Source organism: Daphnia pulex, chromosome 10 (assembly GCF_021134715.1).
Source record: "Daphnia pulex isolate KAP4 chromosome 10, ASM2113471v1".
Classification (NCBI taxonomy): domain Eukaryota; kingdom Metazoa; phylum Arthropoda; class Branchiopoda; order Diplostraca; family Daphniidae; genus Daphnia; species Daphnia pulex.
Genome location: NC_060026.1, coordinates 5,152,886 through 5,172,500, shown reverse-complemented (window position 1 = coordinate 5,172,500; position 19,615 = coordinate 5,152,886). Strand labels below are relative to the sequence as shown.

The 19,615-nt window shown below is 41.2% G+C and overlaps 1 protein-coding gene and 10 non-coding genes across 11 annotated transcripts; 8 read left to right on the top strand and 3 right to left on the bottom strand.

Moving 5' to 3' along the window:
- The first annotated feature begins 486 nt into the window (after window positions 1-486).
- Trnad-auc lies at window positions 487-558 on the top strand. The gene has a single exon. It is a non-coding gene; the product is annotated as a tRNA-Asp (tRNA).
- Window positions 559-2,514: 1,956 nt separating this feature from the next.
- On the top strand, window positions 2,515-2,586 carry Trnad-guc. The gene has a single exon. It is a non-coding gene; the product is annotated as a tRNA-Asp (tRNA).
- A 431-nt stretch (window positions 2,587-3,017) lies between these two features.
- Trnad-guc lies at window positions 3,018-3,089 on the top strand. Its single transcript has one exon. It is a non-coding gene; the product is annotated as a tRNA-Asp (tRNA).
- Window positions 3,090-3,523: 434 nt separating this feature from the next.
- On the top strand, window positions 3,524-3,595 carry Trnad-guc. Its single transcript has one exon. It is a non-coding gene; the product is annotated as a tRNA-Asp (tRNA).
- A 2,836-nt stretch (window positions 3,596-6,431) lies between these two features.
- Window positions 6,432-6,502, bottom strand: Trnag-gcc. The gene has a single exon. It is a non-coding gene; the product is annotated as a tRNA-Gly (tRNA).
- A 7,723-nt stretch (window positions 6,503-14,225) lies between these two features.
- On the top strand, window positions 14,226-14,948 carry LOC124205988 (secreted RxLR effector protein 161-like). Its single transcript, XM_046603597.1, has one exon. It carries the CDS (start codon window positions 14,226-14,228, stop codon window positions 14,946-14,948), a length of 723 nt encoding a protein of 240 aa, XP_046459553.1.
- Window positions 14,949-15,755: 807 nt separating this feature from the next.
- Trnaw-cca lies at window positions 15,756-15,827 on the top strand. The gene has a single exon. It is a non-coding gene; the product is annotated as a tRNA-Trp (tRNA).
- A 550-nt stretch (window positions 15,828-16,377) lies between these two features.
- Trnag-gcc lies at window positions 16,378-16,448 on the bottom strand. Its single transcript has one exon. It is a non-coding gene; the product is annotated as a tRNA-Gly (tRNA).
- Window positions 16,449-16,728: 280 nt separating this feature from the next.
- Window positions 16,729-16,800, top strand: Trnaw-cca. Its single transcript has one exon. It is a non-coding gene; the product is annotated as a tRNA-Trp (tRNA).
- A 550-nt stretch (window positions 16,801-17,350) lies between these two features.
- Trnas-gcu lies at window positions 17,351-17,421 on the bottom strand. Its single transcript has one exon. It is a non-coding gene; the product is annotated as a tRNA-Ser (tRNA).
- Window positions 17,422-17,702: 281 nt separating this feature from the next.
- Window positions 17,703-17,774, top strand: Trnaw-cca. Its single transcript has one exon. It is a non-coding gene; the product is annotated as a tRNA-Trp (tRNA).
- Window positions 17,775-19,615: the final 1,841 nt, after the last annotated feature.

Here is a 19,615-nt window from a genome sequence, read left to right as displayed (position 1 = left end):
GTATCCCCGCCTGTCACGCGGGAGACCGGGGTTCAATTCCCCGTCGGGAAGGCAATATTTTAATTTAATCAACCTGATTGATACGTTAAACAACAGCTTTGTTGCATAATGACTTCAGAAACCTAGAGTGAACGATTTTGTCTAATATTATTGTCACAGTAAGCTGAAGTCGTTTCTCTCATCCATTTAATGGTGATTAGAGTGAATTGCTGCAATAATAAGTCAGTTAAATCTTGTTGCTTTGTTCGTTGTTGAAAAAAAACTAAAAAACAATAAGACTCGTGTTTAACGAAACTTCGGAAGTCACATATAATTTTACAATCGCTTAGCTACAATGGACTAAACTGTCTATGGTTGTTGCCCAGTGAGTGTCCAAGTTGGTGCCAGTGTACCCGAAAGTTGCTTGATATTTGGTGTGTTGTTGAAATTGCTAAAAAACCTCTGAAATATAGGGAACAGATTTCATGACTTGAACCAATAATTGGATCCTCGGTAGTATAGTGGTGAGTATCCCCGCCTATCACGCGGGAGACCGGGGTTCAATTCCCCGTCGGGGAGGCAATATTTTAATTTAATCAACCTGATTGATACGTTAAACAACAGCTTTGTTGCATTATGACTTCAGAAACCTAGAGTGAACGTTTTTGTCTAATATTATTGTCACAGTAAGCTGAAGTCGTTTCTCTCATCCATTTAATGGTGATTAGAGTGAATTGCTGCAATAATAAGTCAGTTAAATCTTGTTGCTTTGTTCGTTGTTGAAAAAAAAACTAAAAAACAATAAGACTCGTGTTTAACGAAACTTCGGAAGTCACATATAATTTTACAATCGCTTAGCTACAATGGACTAAACTGTCTATGGTTGTTGCCCAGTGAGTGTCCAAGTTGGTGCCAGTGTACCCGAAAGTTGCTTGATATTTGGTGTGTTGTTGAAATTGCTAAAAAACCTCTGAAATATAGGGAACAGATTTCATGACTTGAACCAATCATTGGATCCTCGGTAGTATAGTGGTGAGTATCCCCGCCTGTCACGTGGGTGACCGGGGTTCAATTCCCCGCCGGAGAGGCAATTTTTTAATTTAATCAACCTGATTGATACGTTAAACAACAGCTTTGTTGCATAATGACTTCAAAAACATAGAGTGAACGTTTTTGTCTAATATTATTGTCACAGTAAGCTGAAGTCGTTTCTCTCATCCATTTAATGGTTATTAGAGTGAATTGCTGCAATAATAAGTCAGTTAAATCTTGTTGCTTTGTTCGTTGTTGAAAATAATTCTAAAAAACAATAAGACTCGGGTTTAACGAACCTTCGGAAGTCACATATAATTTTACAATCGCTTAGCTACAATGGACTAAACTGTCTATGGTTGTTGCCCAGTGAGTGTCCAAGTTGGTGCCAGTGTACCCGACAGTTGCTTGATATTTGGTGTGTTGTTGAAATTGCTAAAAAACCTCTGAAATATAGGGAACAGTTTTCATGACTTGAACCAATCATTGGATCCTCGGTAGTATAGTGGTGAGTATCCCCGCCTGTCACGCGGGAGACCGGGGTTCAATTCCCCGCCGGGTAGGCAATATTTTAATTTAATCAACCTGATTGATACGTTAAACAACAGATTTGTTGCAAAATGACTTCAGAAACCTAGAGTGAACGATTTTGTCTAATATTATTGTCACAGTAAGCTGAAGTCGTTTCTCTCATCCATTTAATGGTGATTAGAGTGAATTGCTGCAATAATAAGTCAGTTAAATCTTGTTGCTTTGTTCGTTGTTGAAAATAATTCTAAAAAAAATAAGACTCGGGTTTAACGAACCTTCAGAAGTCACATATAATTTTACAATCGCTTAGCTACAATGGACTAAACTGTCTATGGTTGTTGCCCAGTGAGTGTCCAAGTTGGTGCCAGTGTACCCGAAAGTTGCTTGATATTTGGTGTGTTGTTGAAATTGCTAAAAAACCTCTGAAATATAGGGAACAGTTTTCATGACTTGAACCAATCATTGGATCCTCGGTAGTATAGTGGTGAGTTTCCCCGCCTGTCACGCGGGAGACCCGGGTTCAATTCCCCGCCGGGGAGGCAATGTTTTAATTTAATCAACCTGATTGATACGTTAAACAACAGCTTTGTTGCATAATGACTTCAAAAACATAGAGTGAACGTTTTTGTCTAATATTATTGTCACAGTAAGCTGAAGTCGTTTCTCTCATCCATTTAATGGTGATTAGAGTGAATTGCTGCAATAATAAGTCAGTTAAATCTTGTTGCTTTGTTCGTTGTTGAAAATAATTCTAAAAAACAATAAGACTCGGGTTTAACGAACCTTCGGAAGTCACATATAATTTTACAATCGCTTAGCTACAATGGACTAAACTGTCTATGGTTGTTGCCCAGTGAGTGTCCAAGTTGGTGCCAGTGTACCCGACAGTTGCTTGATATTTGGTGTGTTGTTGAAATTGCTAAAAACCCTCTTAAATATAGGGAACAGATTTCATGACTTTAACTTATTGCATCCTCGGTAGTATAGTGGTGAGTATCCCCGCCTGTCACGCGGGAGACCGGGGTTCAATTCCCCGCCGGGGAGGCAATGTTTTAATTTAATCAACCCGATTGATACGTTAAACAACAGCTTTGTTGCATAATGACTTCAAAAACCTAGAGTGAACGATTTTGTCTAATATTATTGTCACAGTAAGCTGAAGTGGTTTTCTCATCCATTTAATGGTGATTAGAGTGAATTGCTGCAATAATAAGTCAGTTAAATCTTGTTGCTTTGTTCGTTGTTGAAAAAAAACTAAAAAACAATAAGACTCGTGTTTAACGAAACTTCGGAAGTCACATATAATTTTACAATCGCTTAGCTACAATGGACTAAACTGTCTATGGTTGTTGCCCAGTGAGTGTCCAAGTTGGTGCCAGTGTACCCGACAGTTGCTTGATATTTGGTGTGTTGTTGAAATTGCTAAAAACCCTCTTAAATATAGGGAACAGATTTCATGACTTTAACTTATTGCATCCTCGGTAGTATAGTGGTGAGTATCCCCGCCTGTCACGCGGGAGACCGGGGTTCAATTCCCCGCCGGGGAGGCAATGTTTTAATTTAATCAACCCGATTGATACGTTAAACAACAGCTTTGTTGCATAATGACTTCAAAAACCTAGAGTGAACGATTTTGTCTAATATTATTGTCACAGTAAGCTGAAGTGGTTTTCTCATCCATTTAATGGTGATTAGAGTGAATTGCTGCAATAATAAGTCAGTTAAATCTTGTTGCTTTGTTCGTTGTTGAAAAAAAACTAAAAAACAATAAGACTCGTGTTTAACGAAACTTCGGAAGTCACATATAATTTTACAATCGCTTAGCTACAATGGACTAAACTGTCTATGGTTGTTGCCCAGTGAGTGTCCAAGTTGGTGCCAGTGTACCCGACAGTTGCTTGATATTTGGTGTGTTGTTGAAATTGCTAAAAAACCTCTGAAATATAGGGAACAGATTTCATGACTTGAACCAAACGTTGGATCCTCGGTAGTATAGTGGTTAGTATCCCCGCCTGTCACGCGGGAGACCGGGGTTCAATTCCCCGCCGGGGAGGCAATATTTTAATTTAATCAACCTGATTGATACGTTAAACAACAGCTTTGTTGCATAATGACTTCAGAAACCTAGAGTGAACGATTTTGTCTAATATTATTGTCACAGTAAGCTGAAGTCGTTTCTCTCATCCATTTAATGGTGATTAGAGTGAATTGCTGCAATAATAAGTCAGTTAAATCTTGTTGCTTTGTTCGTTGTTGAAAAAAAACTAAAAAATAATAAGACTCGTGTTTAACGAAACTTCGGAAGTCACATATAATTTTACAATCGCTTAGCTACAATGGACTAAACTGTCTATGGTTGTTGCCCAGTGAGTGTTCAAGTTGGTGCCAGTGTACCCGACAGTTGCTTGATATTTGGTGTGTTGTTGAAATTGCTAAAAAACCTCTGAAATATAGGGAACAGATTTCATGACTTGAACCAATCGTTTGATCCTTGGTAGTATAGTGGTGAGTATCCGCGCCTGTCACGCGGGAGACCGGGGTTCAATTCCCCGCCGGGGAGGCAATATTTTAATTTAATCATCCTGATTGATACGTTAAACAACAGCTTTGTTGCATAATGACTTCAGAAACCTAGAGTGAACGATTTTGTCTAATATTATTGTCACAGTAAGCTGAAGTCGTTTCTCTCATCCATTTAATGGTGATTAGAGTGAATTGCTGCAATAATAAGTCAGTTAAATCTTGTTGCTTTAATCGTTGTTGAAAAAAAACTAAAAAACAATAAGACTCGTGTTTAACGAACCTTCGGAAGTCACATATAATTTTACAATCGCTTAGCTACAATGGACTAAACTGTCTATGGTAGTTGCCCAGTGAGTGTCCAAGTTGGTGCCAGCGTACCCGACAGTTGCTTGATATTTGGTGTGTTGTTGAAATTGCTAAAAAACCTCTGAAATATAGGGAACAGATTTTATGTTTCATTTCATGTTTTCAGATTCAGACCGGGGTTCAATTCCCCGCCGGGCAGGCAATATTTTAATTTAATCAACCTGATTGATACGTTAAACAACAGCTTTGTTGCATAATGACTTCAGAAAACTAGATTGAACGATTTTGTCTAATATTATTGTCACAGTAAGATGAAGTCGTTTCTCTCATCCATTTAATGGTGATTAGAGTGAATTTGTTGAAAAAAAACTAAAAAACAATAAGACTCGTGTTTAACGAAACTTCGGAAGTCACATATAATTTTACAATCACTTAGCTACAATGGACTAAACTGTCTATGGTTGTTGCCCAGTGAGTGTCCAAGTTGGTGCCAGTGTACCCGACAGTTTCAGCAGAGCCCGTTGCCAAAAGAAGAAAAGATAGACTGAGCGTGCCAGATGAAATACGCTTCAGTCAGATCGGAATCCATCATCCTATTTTCGTTGAGAATAGAGGACGATGCGAATGGTGCCAAGCCACGACCGAGAGAAGAACCAATGGTCATACGAAGGAATCTCGACCATTCTCTCAGTGCAGTATGTGCAAAATTTTTCTTGGCCTTTCCAGGAAAAGAAACTGCTTTTTGGAATTTCACGATGATCGGATACTCACTCCAAAAAGGCCGCTGCTGAAACGGTACTTGCTGTCGATCCTGAAAAGGAAATCGCAGTCCAAACTGTCGAAACGGAACCTTTGGGGATTTATCCTTCATCTGATTCCTCTGATGATTCTGATTTTGACGTGCTTGATAATGGTGTACATGATGGTGTCCTTTTAGATGAAGACCAATGGCTTAAATAAACTGTTTTATGTTGTATCAATTTGTTATTTTACTGAGTTTGGGGATCTGAATGAGAAGTCACCGGCACTCGGGCGAAAGCCCGGGACTTAGCAATTGATATCAACTGAAATAGGAACGGTCGAAAGAAATGAATTCGAAGCGGATGTTGGAAGTAGCTGTTTGAAATAAGCGAAAACGAACCAGAAGTGTCCGGTTCAATAGTTTATTCCTTCGTGGAAAAGCTCCTTTCCTTCCGCCGTTTCAAATGGATTCATTTTGATTCCGTTTTTGGCCGAGAAAAATGAGAAAGAGAAAAGACGAAGAATTTCCGAAGTGTCGCATCATTTTTGTTTTCATCTTTCGCGTTCTACTCGCTGAAACCCCTAAGACTTTTAGTGCGAGCCGTCTGACGGAACAAATTTTTTTTAAGTGGCTGCTGTGTGTAACCGTCGGGACATTTTTTTTTGTCCCGGCGGACGGCAGTCGCTTGGAAATTTGCCCGTTTTTCGGTGACTGAAGTGCCGGTCGGAACTTTCCTGACGGGAAAGAAAAAAAAAGCAAAAAAAGTACAGCAAAAATAGGAATTTTTAATTTCTTTTTAATTGAGTGGTTTGAGAGTCCTCAGCAATCTGTACTTTTAATTTCAGTCAAGCACGGCAAAAATAACTTTGGCGTCGAAAAAGGGTTAACCTGGAAATGTATTTGGCTGGTTTCTTCTTTTCAACAAATGTCGACTGTAGGTATAGGAGACTAAAGTTTTGGGAATGGGATAACATACAACAAAGTTAGTTTAGAAAAAGGCGAATGTTTGCGTCTGAATGTCGATTACGACTACAGCTGGAACCAGTTTGAACCGATAACTATCTCGGGTTTCCAAAATGCAAACACAGAGTCTTACGATGGAAATCATTTTTAGCCCTTTTCCTACAAATAGTTTTTTCGCAAATCGGTATTATCAAAGGAAATTTAACTAACATGCACAAAAACGGCACGAAAAATTAGAGTCCGCCGAAAAGAGATTGCTTCCATCACCACTACGTTCCGTCCGCACAGGTTGTGCGCAAGGATTTTATCCAACGAAAATTAAATGAGTGGATTCTACATGATGCATGATACAAAATGCATCGACCGGGAATCGAACCCGGGCCGCCCGCGTGGCAGGCGAGCATTCTACCACTGAACCATCGATGCTGAACCATTCTAAAGATTTTTGATTGAATATCAACGACGACGTCCCGTCTGTTGTAGCCGTCGACCACACCCAAGCCGGTCAGCTTTCAGTATGGAAACCAAGGCTTGTGGCGATGAAAATATCCACTTAGAAAGTAAGAAATCCCCTGACTACTCAGGTTGAAACTTTCAAAAGACTAAATTTAATCGGGTGATAATCAATTTTACAACCGGATCTACTAATTCTTGAAAAACTCTGCACTTCCGCTAGTAGTATGATGTAAATTAGATTAGCACTCAACATTTCGTGGCGCAACGGTAGCGCGCCGTACACCAGATCAGGAGGTTGCGTGTTCAAATCACGTCGAGATCAAAAAAGGAGCGTCACACGTAGAGTTATATTTTCATGGATAATTCTGCAGACTACTGTTTTAGTGACATTAATTAACATTTCATTGGAATCCATTTCTCTCAATACTCATGTATCCTTAACCTGGAAATGTTTTTGGCTGGTTCCTTTTTTTGAACAAATGTCGACTGTAGGTATAGGAGACTAAAGTTTTGGGAATGGGATAACATACAACAGCGTTAGTTTAGAAAAAGGCGAATGTTTGCGTCTGAATGTCGATTACGACTACAGCTGGAACCAGTTTGAACCGATAACTATCTCGGGTTTCCAAAATGCAAACACAGAGTCTTACGATGGAAATCATTTTTACCCCTTTTCCTACAAATAGTTTTTTCGAAAATCGGTATTATCAAAGGAAATTTAACTAACATTATTAGAAATGGCTGTCCATTTGGCAAACCCGCTTTACCCCCTTCCCCTCCTTTGAGCAAGTGACGACGCCAGGCTTTTCTTTAAGTCTGGCAACGTGGGTGGGAGTCATCTTAGAATAGGGGGGGGCTTCCTTTTTCCTTCTTCTTGTCCGTGATCTCGTGGAGTGTGGTAACGCTGTATGTGCTCTGTGTTTCGTATGTGTGTCTCAAATGTTGCTTTGTGTACCCCTTGTGTCATCAACAATATACACTCAGGGCATTATATCTTATTTATTTTATCAGGTTATGGGCCCAGGACACGCCAATTAATTGACAAGAATGAATCACGAAGCCTCGAGAGAAGTCAACAGAATAACGAAGTTAAGCGGTCCGGAAAAATGGACCTCGTTTAGATATGGGTGTACACTTCTGCTGCAACGAGCACGTGTTCTCAACGTCGTCACGAGACTTGAACCTCGACCCGAACCGGTAATTATTGTCTTTCTATGTAGACGTCTTGCGAGACAAAGAACAAAGCTTGAATTTTGAGAATTTCTTCTATACAAAAGAAAATGAGGGAGACGAAAATTGTAATGATGGCAAAAGACTAAGCTATTTCCTGGACATAGAAGAAAGAGATTTGACGAGTAGTTGTAAGTGATGTTTCTATCCAACGGCTGCTCAGAATGAAGTCAATGACCATTTTTTTTTTAAATTATGAGACGTTTTACAGTAATTGTGGGGCCAGACTTGCTTCTTTGCAGCCACGTGTTGGTATAGAAACATGACACTACCTGATGACGGAAAAACATTAAATGCTTGGCCTATTGTTCAAGTTTGCAGTCGTAAATAGTGTTTCTATCAGATAGGCAATTCACATGATACCTGTAAGCTTGACTTTGTTTTCAGCCGGCTAAAGCAGTCCGAATTAATCCTCTCACTATATAGCCTCTGTCTGAAATAGAAACACTATACTGCCATTCTAGCATGAATTGTGAAGAAATTTTATGTCGTTGTAAGTCGGGTAAACGCATTTGCTTCGGACAAATTATCGTTCACGTCACTCAGGCCTCACACACGCCACACTCGCATCTAACGAGTGGTGAAAGTCACGATCGTTTGATTAAAACAAAATATAAATATATATTTATATATGAATATATGTATGTATACATATTTTATGCGCGTACCACGACACGACAGAGTACCACTGTTTGTTCTATTGAGAACTCACACATATTTATGCTGTGCATTGAGAGCTCATCTACGCAGACGCGGCATATTACGCACGCCAGTTAATTAACGCTATGTTCAATTATTGACAGAACCTCAATGAGAACCAGGAGGTCGCGAACCAAAATCTGATAGACGCTTGGGACATGAAGGATGCAGAGGCGAGAATTATAATATTCTGCAACGTTGAGGGGCCACAGCAAACTCTCATCGAAGGATGCGCGTCCTCCGCGGAAATGTGGGAGCGTTTGATACTGCAATACGCCAACGCTGCTCCTATCAATGGCAATCTACTGCTAGAGAAATTTTTCAACTACAAATACAATCCTGGTATACTAACTCTACAGTTCATAAAACTAAAGAATCTTGTTGACTCACATATGATTACCGTTCACAGAGCACAGAGTGCTGGATCATGTGGCAGTATACACAAACTTGGCAGAAGAGCTGAGAAACTTGGAATCACCTGTCACTGAACAACAACTCGTTGTGAAAATTATCCAAACACTGCCCCCCAGTTTTCGCTCATTCCGTTCGGCTTGGGACAATCTACCAAGGAACGAGCAAACAATAGCAAACCTAACACCAAGACTGGTAAACGAAGAAGCCATCAGTAGAGCGGCCAACAACGGCGCGATGGATCCGACCGATGCGGCCTTCTTTGCGTTCCACACGCCCAAGGCAGCCGCTTTCGCCAGGGAGAGCGCTGCAAAGACATCCCCAGGGCAAAGTTTCGACAACGCAGCACACGCGCAAGGGGGATTCCGTGGCCGTGGACGAGGCCCCCACTTTACGGGTGAATGGCGAGGACGCGGCAGAGGCAGAGGAGGAAGAGGAGGTAGAGGTGGTGGGAGCTCCAATCCGCACAACCACTCATACGCACGAAAAGATGGACAACAACAAAACGATCAGCAGCAAAGCAGCCAACATGCCAGCTCAGTCGTCTCCCAGCTAGCATGTCTTTATTGGTAAAATATTTTTTTTCCGACAATATTCTTCAATCGATAACCCACATATTGGTATAATATTATATTATTACTTTGTTGCGACAAGGTGGCTGTTAAATTTTGTTGTTATTTTCCCAATAAATGACTATTATCAAAGATGAATAAATTAATATAATTTTTTTTTATTTTCCCAATAACGGATCATTAGATAAGGAATACATCGTTTTCTATGAAAAAGCTATAGTCTTTTACATTTACCACATGTTCAAAATCCCAAATGATTGGTTAGCTGCTGCATTTTTTGCCGAGAGTGGGTTTGAACCATCATCTTTTGAGTCATCAATCCAATGTTATAACCACTACACCAGCAACGGAGATGATAATAAAATCCCGATGTGACCAGATGGATAGTGCATACTTACACATGGTCATGGTTATAGCCCAGCGTGAGCAAAATCGATTTAATTACATCAGTGTAGGAATTTATGATTATTGAGACTATTTGTTTCATAAGTCATTTGTTTGCTGAAAGTGGGTTTGAACCAACCTCCATAGAATTACCTATATAGATATATATTAATAGCAGTTTTAACATTTCATCTCCTTAACGTTTAAGATAAACTATATCACGTTAGCGTGAAGGTAGAGTTTTAATTTCGAAGTACGCAAGTTAGTTGTTCGAGACTTGTGCAAGATTTGGATTTTAAGACAATTGGATTGTTCATTTAGGCAATTGTATGCAAAACTAACGAATTGAATACGATATAAAACATTTAGGATTTTGAACGCATGTTAAATGTAAAAGACTATAGCTTTTTCATAAAAAAAGGATTTATTACTTTTTTAATGGTCCGTTATTGGGAAAATAACAAAAAGTAATATTGATTTATTCATCTTTCATAATAGTCATTCATTGGGAAAACAACAAAACAATTTAACAGCCACCTTGACGCAGCAAAGTAATAATCTAATATTATACCAATAATATGTGGGTTATCGACCGAAGAACATTCTCGGAAAACAATATTTAACATTACGGGACTAGACTTATCCCTTTTCTGGCCGTAGGGACATCCTTGGCGAGATCCTCTGGATCTGTCTATTGCCTGTCGGGACAAACCCCTATAGGGAATCACCTCTTAACCCTTGTTTACGTGGCTTCTAGAAGTTAAAAACTTTTATTGCTTCAAGTCGAAAAACATTTGCAATATCGCTGTTGGTGTAGTGGTTAAAGCATTGTATTGATGACTCAAGGTGTGATGGTTCAAACCCACTCAAGAACAAAAACAAGAACTTGTCTAATAACAAGTTGAACAATTGTCCACGCTGTACTATATAACCATAAACACAACAACCAGATTTCCGTCAAAATTTTAAAAGTAGTAAAACTGTTATTTCACCAATAAAAGTAAAATAAGTAAAACAAGTTGAAAAAATATTGTGAGCCAACAAATTTGGGTGCAAAAATATATTGGAAAAATATTTAAAAAAATTATTTTACCAACATCTTAATTGTAGGAATATAATATTTTAGCAATATTTGGGAAATATACTCTGCTAGCTGGGCTGCTTCAACTGCAATGGAAACGGACACAAAGCTTATCAGTGTCCAACAAAAAGAGAAGAAGAACGTGGTCAGGCGAGACAAGAAAATTTCAACAAGAAAAGAGGTTTTGGCTGTATCTCTTCGTCATTGTGTCTGGTTGCACGGGAACACAAGGTCTGGAACGCTGATTCGGGCGCAACCAATCACATGACTGATCAACGGTCCTTCTTCACCACTTTCAAAATAATTCCACCCGGAACATGGAAAATCAATGGAATTGGTGGTGTTGAACTACAAGCCCTTGGTATAGGAAACATCGACGTCATTACAGAAGTATATGGTGTGAAGCTTGAAGGAACATTCCACGACGTGTTATACGTTCCCGGTCTTGGAATTAATCTTTTTTCAATTGGAGCAGCCACCGACTGTAACGTCAATGTTGAGTTCACTGATACACAGGTATGACACAACTCGTAAAAATTTGCAGTCATGACTCGAGATTTATATTTATAAATATTTCGTTACCAACAGGTCTTTTTCGCTAATAAGGAAAATAACGAAAAATTCATGACTGGCTCCCGTGTCGAAAACTCCCTCTACAGATTATGCGCTACGACCAAAAACCCAACGGAACTGAATGAAGAATCTTCAACAGCGCTCTATGGCGTTGGTAATGGGAGTACCAAGGCGTCCCTCAAACTTTGGCATAGAAGATTCGGCCATCTCAACTGTCAAGACATTTTAAAGATCAACAAATCCAAAGCAGTATACGGCCTGCACCTCAACGACGTCAAAAAACCACTCATATGCGAAGGTTGCATCTTTGGAAAACTCCACCGTAGCAAGTTCCCAACCGGATGCGGCCGCGCGGAAAATATCGGCGACTTGATCCACTCCGATGTCGGGGGTCCATTACACGTGCCAACTCCTGAAGGCCATCGCTTCTTCGTCATCTTCAAAGACGACAACAGCAGTTATACAGTAGCCAAACTCATGAAGACGAAAAATGAAGCTGGCACGCATTTCATGGAATTCGCAGAAATGATGAAAACCCAAACCGGAAGGCCAATAAAAATACTCAGGACGGACCAAGTAACCGACATCCTCGGCGGAAACTTTAGCGAATACAAAAAACGTACTGGACTTATTCATCAAACTACTGCTAGGTACACTCCACAACAAAACTCTCGTTCCGAGAGAACGATGCGTACAGTTGTAGAGGCCGTGAGAAGTGGCCTGTACACTAACGACAACAGCAACCAACTTCCGTGCAACATCAGAAATGAAGTCAGAGAACTCTGGGGCGAATTTCTTCTGGCTATCGTTTACATATTCAACCGGAATCTCACCAGCCACACAGAAGTCACTCCGTTCGAGAAATTATTCGGCAAGAAACCATCGGTTGCCCACCTAAGGGTTCTCGGCTGCCGCGCATACGCGCACGTTCCCGACCAGCTACGCAAGAAACTAGATCCTAAAGGCGAAGCATGTTGGATGGTCGGCTACGGTGAAAATCAAAAGGCCTGGCGACTTTGGAACCCTGTCGAGAGGAAAATAATCGTTTCCCGTGATGTGACCTTCGATGAAACAATCCTGATTGGAGATCACCCACTCACAGCTGTAAACGAAAATAGCCCAATGGAACCAATGCAACTATTAGTAGAAGTACTTAATCAGGTATCTTGCTTATACTAGTAGCCATACATAAACAAACAAAATCTATTTTTGTATATATATTTATGTATGTGTATATTTATATATGTATACATATATTTTATATAAATATCCGTTTTTTTTTCCACCAGACTCAACTAATCGAAGGTGTAGATGAAAGCCAAGACACTCCCGATAATCAAGATGCATCAGTCGAAGAAGCTTCCCAAGTCGAGGCCTTAGAGGAGGAGATTGAACGGGCTCCTGGTGGCAGAAATGAAGAGGGTACGGAAGTCCTCGACATTGCGGATGCGGAACCTGTTCACGTTGTGACTCCTGATCACGCCAACAAGAATCAAGAAGTGGATGAAGTCCCCAACATTGACGCACCACCGATATCAATTCACGATTCACACAATTATCGAAGGTAAAAACTAATCGCCGTTACGAAACAATTACTGGTGCTCACCACCTTCTATATATATTTCATAGACCAACAAGATCCGGCCGCGTGCCAAGATACACGGATCGATACGTCGAATATATGGAATCATTCGGAAATGCAGCATCCACTGATCCAGCCCCTAAGCGCTCTTCATTTTTCGAACTAGAAGTTGATGAACCACAAACCTACAAACAAGCGGTGGATTCTAGATATGCGGAACAGTGGTTACCCGCTTTCAAGGCAGAGTATGACTCTCAGATCAAGAACAAATCGTGGGTGCTCATCCCAAAATCCCAAGTACCAACTGAGTGCGCTATACTGCCTCACAAATGGGTTGGGAAATATAAGCCGGGCTATGGAGACCCACTGCAGCCAGATTTCGTGGCCCCACGCTTTAAAGGAAGATTAACAGTTGTTGGATGTCACCAGCAGTACGGCGTCGACTACGAAGAAACGTACGCACCTGTGCCACGCCTTGACTCAATTCGATCTGTTCTATCACTCACCGCATCGCTCGGATACAAATCATTTCAATTCGACGTGGCCACAGCGTTCCTGAACGCGGATGTTGACAAACCAATCTTTATGACCCAACCCGAAGGATTCGTGGTGTCTGGAAAAGAGGACCACGTGTGTAAGCTTTTGAAAGCAGTCTACGGCATAAAGCAGGCTCCCCGTCTTTGGTGCAAGACCTTCATCGCCGCCCTACTCAGATATGGTTTTAAGGCACTGGACGCAGATATGTGCGTGTTCATCCTGGTAAACAACAGCATCGTGTCATATCTCTTCATCTGGGTAGATGACGGATGGTTTTCTAGCAGTTCTGATGAGGAGTGTCAACGCTTCGCTACTTGGATCGGTAACTAATAAGTTATAACCCTTTTTTTCGCACTACTCACAAATCAAATTTCCTACCTCTTTTGTCAGGTAACGAATTTGAAGTAAGATGTCTCCCCCCGACCAGATTCGTTGGTATGAACATCAAGTACGACAGGGAAAATAGCCAAGTATTTCTCTCGCAGCAGCACTCGATACTGTTCGGCATGAATGAAGGCACTGGAACAGTTCGGCATGACGGATAGCCATCCCAAGCTGACCCCAGCCGAATCCAGCGTTCACCTTTCTAGTTCGATGGTGCCACGCAACTAGGGAAAAGTGGACATGTCTTTAATCCCCTACCGTGCGGCAGTTGGATTCCTGCTCTATCTCTCATCTACCACTAGACCGGACATTGCCTACGGCGTTGGACAAGTGTCAAAATTTTGCGAAAACCCACAGCCGGCGCACTGGAACGCAGTCAAACGTATATTCGCTTATCTGAAAGGTACGCTCGACTTTGGTATATGGCTGGGTGGACGGAAGGATGAAGGAGCCGTAGTCTATACCGACGCCGACTACGCCAGTGATGTAGACGACCGAAAATCCATCTCAGGATGCATCGCTTTCTACAAGGGAGGGCCAGTCGCATGGTCGTGCAGGAGACAAGAATGTGTTTCTATCTCAACTACCGAGTCGGAATATGTGTCCTTATCAGATGGAGCGAAGACAGCTCTTTGGCTCAACGCGCTGGCTAACGGCCTAAACTCGTCTCCGGTCCCAATGGAAAAGTCTTCAGGCGACGAGGTACCACCAAATCCCGTTAAGATGTATTGCGACAATCAAAGTGCTGTTTGTCTGGTCAAAAATCCGGTCCATCCGCGGCGATCAAAACACATCGACGTGAGATATCACTTTGTTAGACAGCTGCAAGAAAACAACAAGATCGCCGTCGAATTCGTTAGCTCCAAAGACCAACTGGCCGACATCTTCACGAAGGCTTTGCCAGCGCCAAGGTTCCAAGAGTTACGTGAACGCATCGGGGTAGGACCATACGAGAAGAATTGAGGAGGTACGGGTTTGAGAGAGGGTATTAGAAATGGCTGTCCATTTGGAAAACCCGCTTTACCCCCTTCCCCTCCTTTGAGCAAGTGACGACGCCAGGCTTTTCTTTAAGTCTGGCAACGTGGGTGGGAGTCATCTTAGAATAGGGGGGGGGGGGCTTCCTTTTTCCTTCTTCTTGTCCGTGATCTCGTGGAGTGTGGTAACGCTGTATGTGCTCTGTGTTTCGTATGTGTGTCTCAAATGTTGCTTTGTGTACCCCTTGTGTCATCAACAATATACACTCAGGGCATTATTTCTTATTTATTTTATCAAACATGCACCAAAACGGCACGAAAAAATAGAGTCCGCTGAAAAGTGATTGCTTCCATCACCACTAAATTCCGTCCACACAGGTTGTGCGCAAGTATTTTATCAAACGAAACTTAAATGAGTAGATTCTACATGATGCATGATACAAAATGCATCGACCGGGAATCGAACCCGGGCCGCCCGCGTGGCAGGCGAGCATTCTACCACTGACCCATCGATGCTGAACCATACTAAAGATTTTTGATTGAATATCAACGACGACGTCCCGTTTGTTGTAGCCGTCGACCACACCCAAGCCGGTCAGCTTTCAGTATGGAAACCAAGGCTTGTGGCGATGAAAATATCCACTGAGAAAGTAAGAAATCCCCTGACTAATCAGGTTGAAACTTTCAAAAGACTAAATTTAATCGGGTGATAATCAATTTTACAACCGGATCTACTACTTCTTGAAAAACTCTGCACTTCCGCAAGTAGTATGATATAAATTAAATTATAACTCAGGATTTCGTGGCGCAACGGTAGCGCGCCTGACTCCAGATCAGGAGGTTGCGTGTTCAAATCACGTCGAGATCAAAAAAGAAGTGTCACACGTAGAGTTATATTTTCATGGATAATTCTGCAGACTACTGTTTTAGTGACATTAATTAACATTTCATTGGAATCCATTTCTCTCAATACTCATGTATCGTTAACCTGGAAATGTTTTTGGCTGGTTTCTTCTTTTCAACAAATGTCGACTGTAGGTATAGTAGACTAAAGTTTTGGGAATGGGATAACATACAACAGCGTTAGTTTAGAAAAAGGCGAATGTTTGCGTCTGAATGTCGATTACGACTACAGCTGGAACCAGTTTGAACCGATAACTATCTCGGGTTTCCAAAATGCAAACACAGAGTCTTACGATGGAAATGATTTTTACCCCTTTTCCTACAAATAGTTTTTTCAAAAATCGGTATTATCAAAGGAAATTTAACTAACATGCACAAAAACGGCACGAAAAAATAGAGTCCGCCGAAAAGAGATTGCTTCCATCACCACTACGTTCCGTCCGCACAGGCTGTGCGCAAGGATTTTATCCAACGAAACTTAAATGAGTAGATTCTACATGATGCATGATACAAAATGCATCGACCGGGAATCGAACCCGGGCCGCCCGCGTGGCAGGCGAGCATTCTACCACTGAACCATCGATGCTAGACCATACTAAAGATTTTTGATCGAATATCAACGACGACGTCCCGTCTGTTGTAGCCGTCGACCACACCCAAGCCGGTCAGCTTTCAGTATGGAAACCAAGGCTTGTGGCGATGATAATATCCACTGAGAAAGTAAGAAATCACCTGACTACTCAGGTTGAAACTTTCAAAAGACTAAATGTAATCGGGTGATAATCAATTTTACAACCGGATCTACTACTTCTTGAAAAACTCTGCACTTCCGCAATTAGTATGATATAAATTAAATTATAACTCAGGATTTCGTGGCGCAACGGTAGCGCGCCTGACTCCAGATCAGGAGGTTGCGTGTTCAAATCACGTCGAGATCAAAAAAGAAGTGTCACACGAAGAGTTACATTTTCATGGATAATTCTGCAGACTACTGTTTTAGTGACATTAATTAACATTTCATTGGAATCAATTTCTCTCAATACTCATGTATCCTTAACCTGGAAATGTTTTTGGCTGGTTTCTTCTTTTCGACAAATGTCGACTGTAGGTATAGGAGACTAAAGTTTTGGGAATGGGATAACATACAACAGCGTTAGTTTAGAAAAAGGCGAATGTTTGCGTCTGAATGTCGATTACGACTACAGCTGGAACCAGTTTGAACCGATAACTATCTCGGGTTTCCAAAATGCAAACACAGAGTCTTACGATGGAAATCATTTTTACCCCTTTTCCTACAAATAGTTTTTTCGCAAATCGGTATTATCAAAGGAAATTTAACTAACATGCACAAAAACGGCACGAAAAAATAGAGTCCGCCGAAAAGAGATTGCTTCCATCACCACTACGTTCCGTCCGCACAGGTTGTGCGCAAGGATTTTATCCAACGAAACTTAAATGAGTAGATTCTTCGTGATGCATGATACAAAATGCATCGACCGGGAATCGAACCCGGGCCGCCCGCGTAGCAGGCGAGCATTCTACCACTGAACCATCGATGCTGGATCGTAATAAAGATTTTTGATTGAATATCAACGACGACGTCCCGTATGTTGTAGCCGTCGACCACACCCAAGCCGGTCAGCTTTCAGTATGGAAACCAAGGCTTGTGGCGATGAAAATATCCACTGAGAAAGTAAGAAATCCCCTGACTACTCAGGTTGAAACTTTCAAAAGACTAAATTTAATCGGGTGATAATCAATTTTACAACCGGATCTACTACTTCTTGAAAAAACTCTGCACTTCCGCAATTATTATGATATAAATTAGATCATAACTCAGGATTTCGTGGCGCAACGGTAGCGCGCCTGACTCCAGATCAGGAGGTTGCGTGTTCAAATCACGTCGAGATCAAAAAAGAAGTGTCACACGTAGAGTTACATTTTATGGATAATTCTGCAGACTACTGTTTTAGTGACATTAATTAACATTTCATTGGAATCCATTTCTCTCAATACTCATGTATCCTTAACCTGGAAATGTTTTTGGCTGGTTTCTTCTTTTCAACAAATGTCGACTGTAGGTATAGGAGACTAAAGTTTTGGGAATGGGATAACATACAACAGCGTTAGTTTAGAAAAAAGGCGAATGTTTGCGTCTGAATGTCGATTACGACTACAGCTGGAACCAGTTTGAACCGATAACTATCTCGGGTTTCCAAAATGCAAACACAGAGTCTTACGATGGAAATCATTTTTACCCCTTTTCCTACAAATAGTTTTTTCGCAAATCGGTATTATCAAAGGAAATTTAACTAACATGCACAAAAACGGCACGAAAAAATAGAGTCCGCCGAAAAGAGATTGCTTCCATCACCACTACGTTCCGTCCGCACAGGTTGCGCGCAAGGATTTTATCCAACGAAACTTAAATGAGTAGATTCTACATGATGCATGATACAAAATGCATCGACCGGGAATCGAACCCGGGCCGCCCGCGTGGCAGGCGAGTATTTTACCACTGAACCATCGCTGCTGGACCATATTAAGGATTTTTGATTCAATATCAACGACGACGTCCCGTCTGTTGTAGCCGTCGACCACACCCAAGCCGGTCAGCTTTCAGTATGGAAACCAAGGCTTATGGCGATAAAAATATCCACTGAGAAAGTAAGAAATCCCCTGACTACTCAGGTTGAAACTTTCAAAAGACTAAATTTAATCGGGTGATAATCAATTTTACAACCGGATCTACTACTTCTTGAAAAACTCTACACTTCCGCAATTAGTATGATATAAATTAGATTATAACTCAGGATTTCGTGGCGCAACGGTAGCGCGCCTGACTCCAGATCAGGAGGTTGCGTGTTCAAATCACGTCGAGATAAAAAAAAAAGTGTCACACGTAGAGTTACATTTTCATGGATAATTCTGCAGACTACTGTTTTAGTGACATTAATTAACATTTCATTGGAATCCATTTCTCTCAATACTCATGTATCCTTAACCTGGAAATGTTTTTGGCTGGTTTCTTCTTTTCAACAAATGTCGACTGTAGGTATAGGAGACTAAAGTTTTGGGAATGGGATAACATACAACAGCGTTAGTTTAGAAAAAGGCGAATGTTTGCGTCTGAATGTCGATTACGACTACAGCTGGAACCAGTTTGAACCGATAACTATCTCGGGTTTCCAAAATGCAAACACAGAGTCTTACGATGGAAATCATTTTTACCCCTTTTCCTACAAATAGTTTTTTCGCAAATCGGTATTATCTAAGGAAATTTAACTAACATGCACAAAAACGGCACGAAAAAATAGAGTCCGCCGAAAAGATATTGCTTCCATCACCACTACGTTCCGTCCGCACAGCGCAAGGATTTTATCCAACGAAACTTAAATGAGTTGATTCTACATGATGCATGATACAAAATGCATCGACCGGGAATCGAACCCGGGCCGCCCGCGTGGCAGGCGAGTATTTTACCACTGAACCATCGCTGCTGGACCATATTAAAGATTTTTGATTCAATATCAACGACGACGTCCCGTCTGTTGTAGCCGTCGACCACACCCAAGCCGGTCAGCTTTCAGTATGGAAACCAAGGCTTATGGCGATAAAAATATCCACTGAGAAAGTAAGAAATCCCCTGACTACTCAGGTTGAAACTTTCAAAAGACTAAATTTAATCGGGTGATAATCAATTTTACAACCGGATCTACTACTTCTTGAAAAACTCTGCACTTCCGCAATTAG

Coding starts and splice junctions, on each gene's coding strand:
- LOC124205988 (XM_046603597.1), top strand. CDS start 14,226: ATGTCTTTAATCCCCTACCGTGCGGCAGTTGGATTCCTGCTCTATCTC.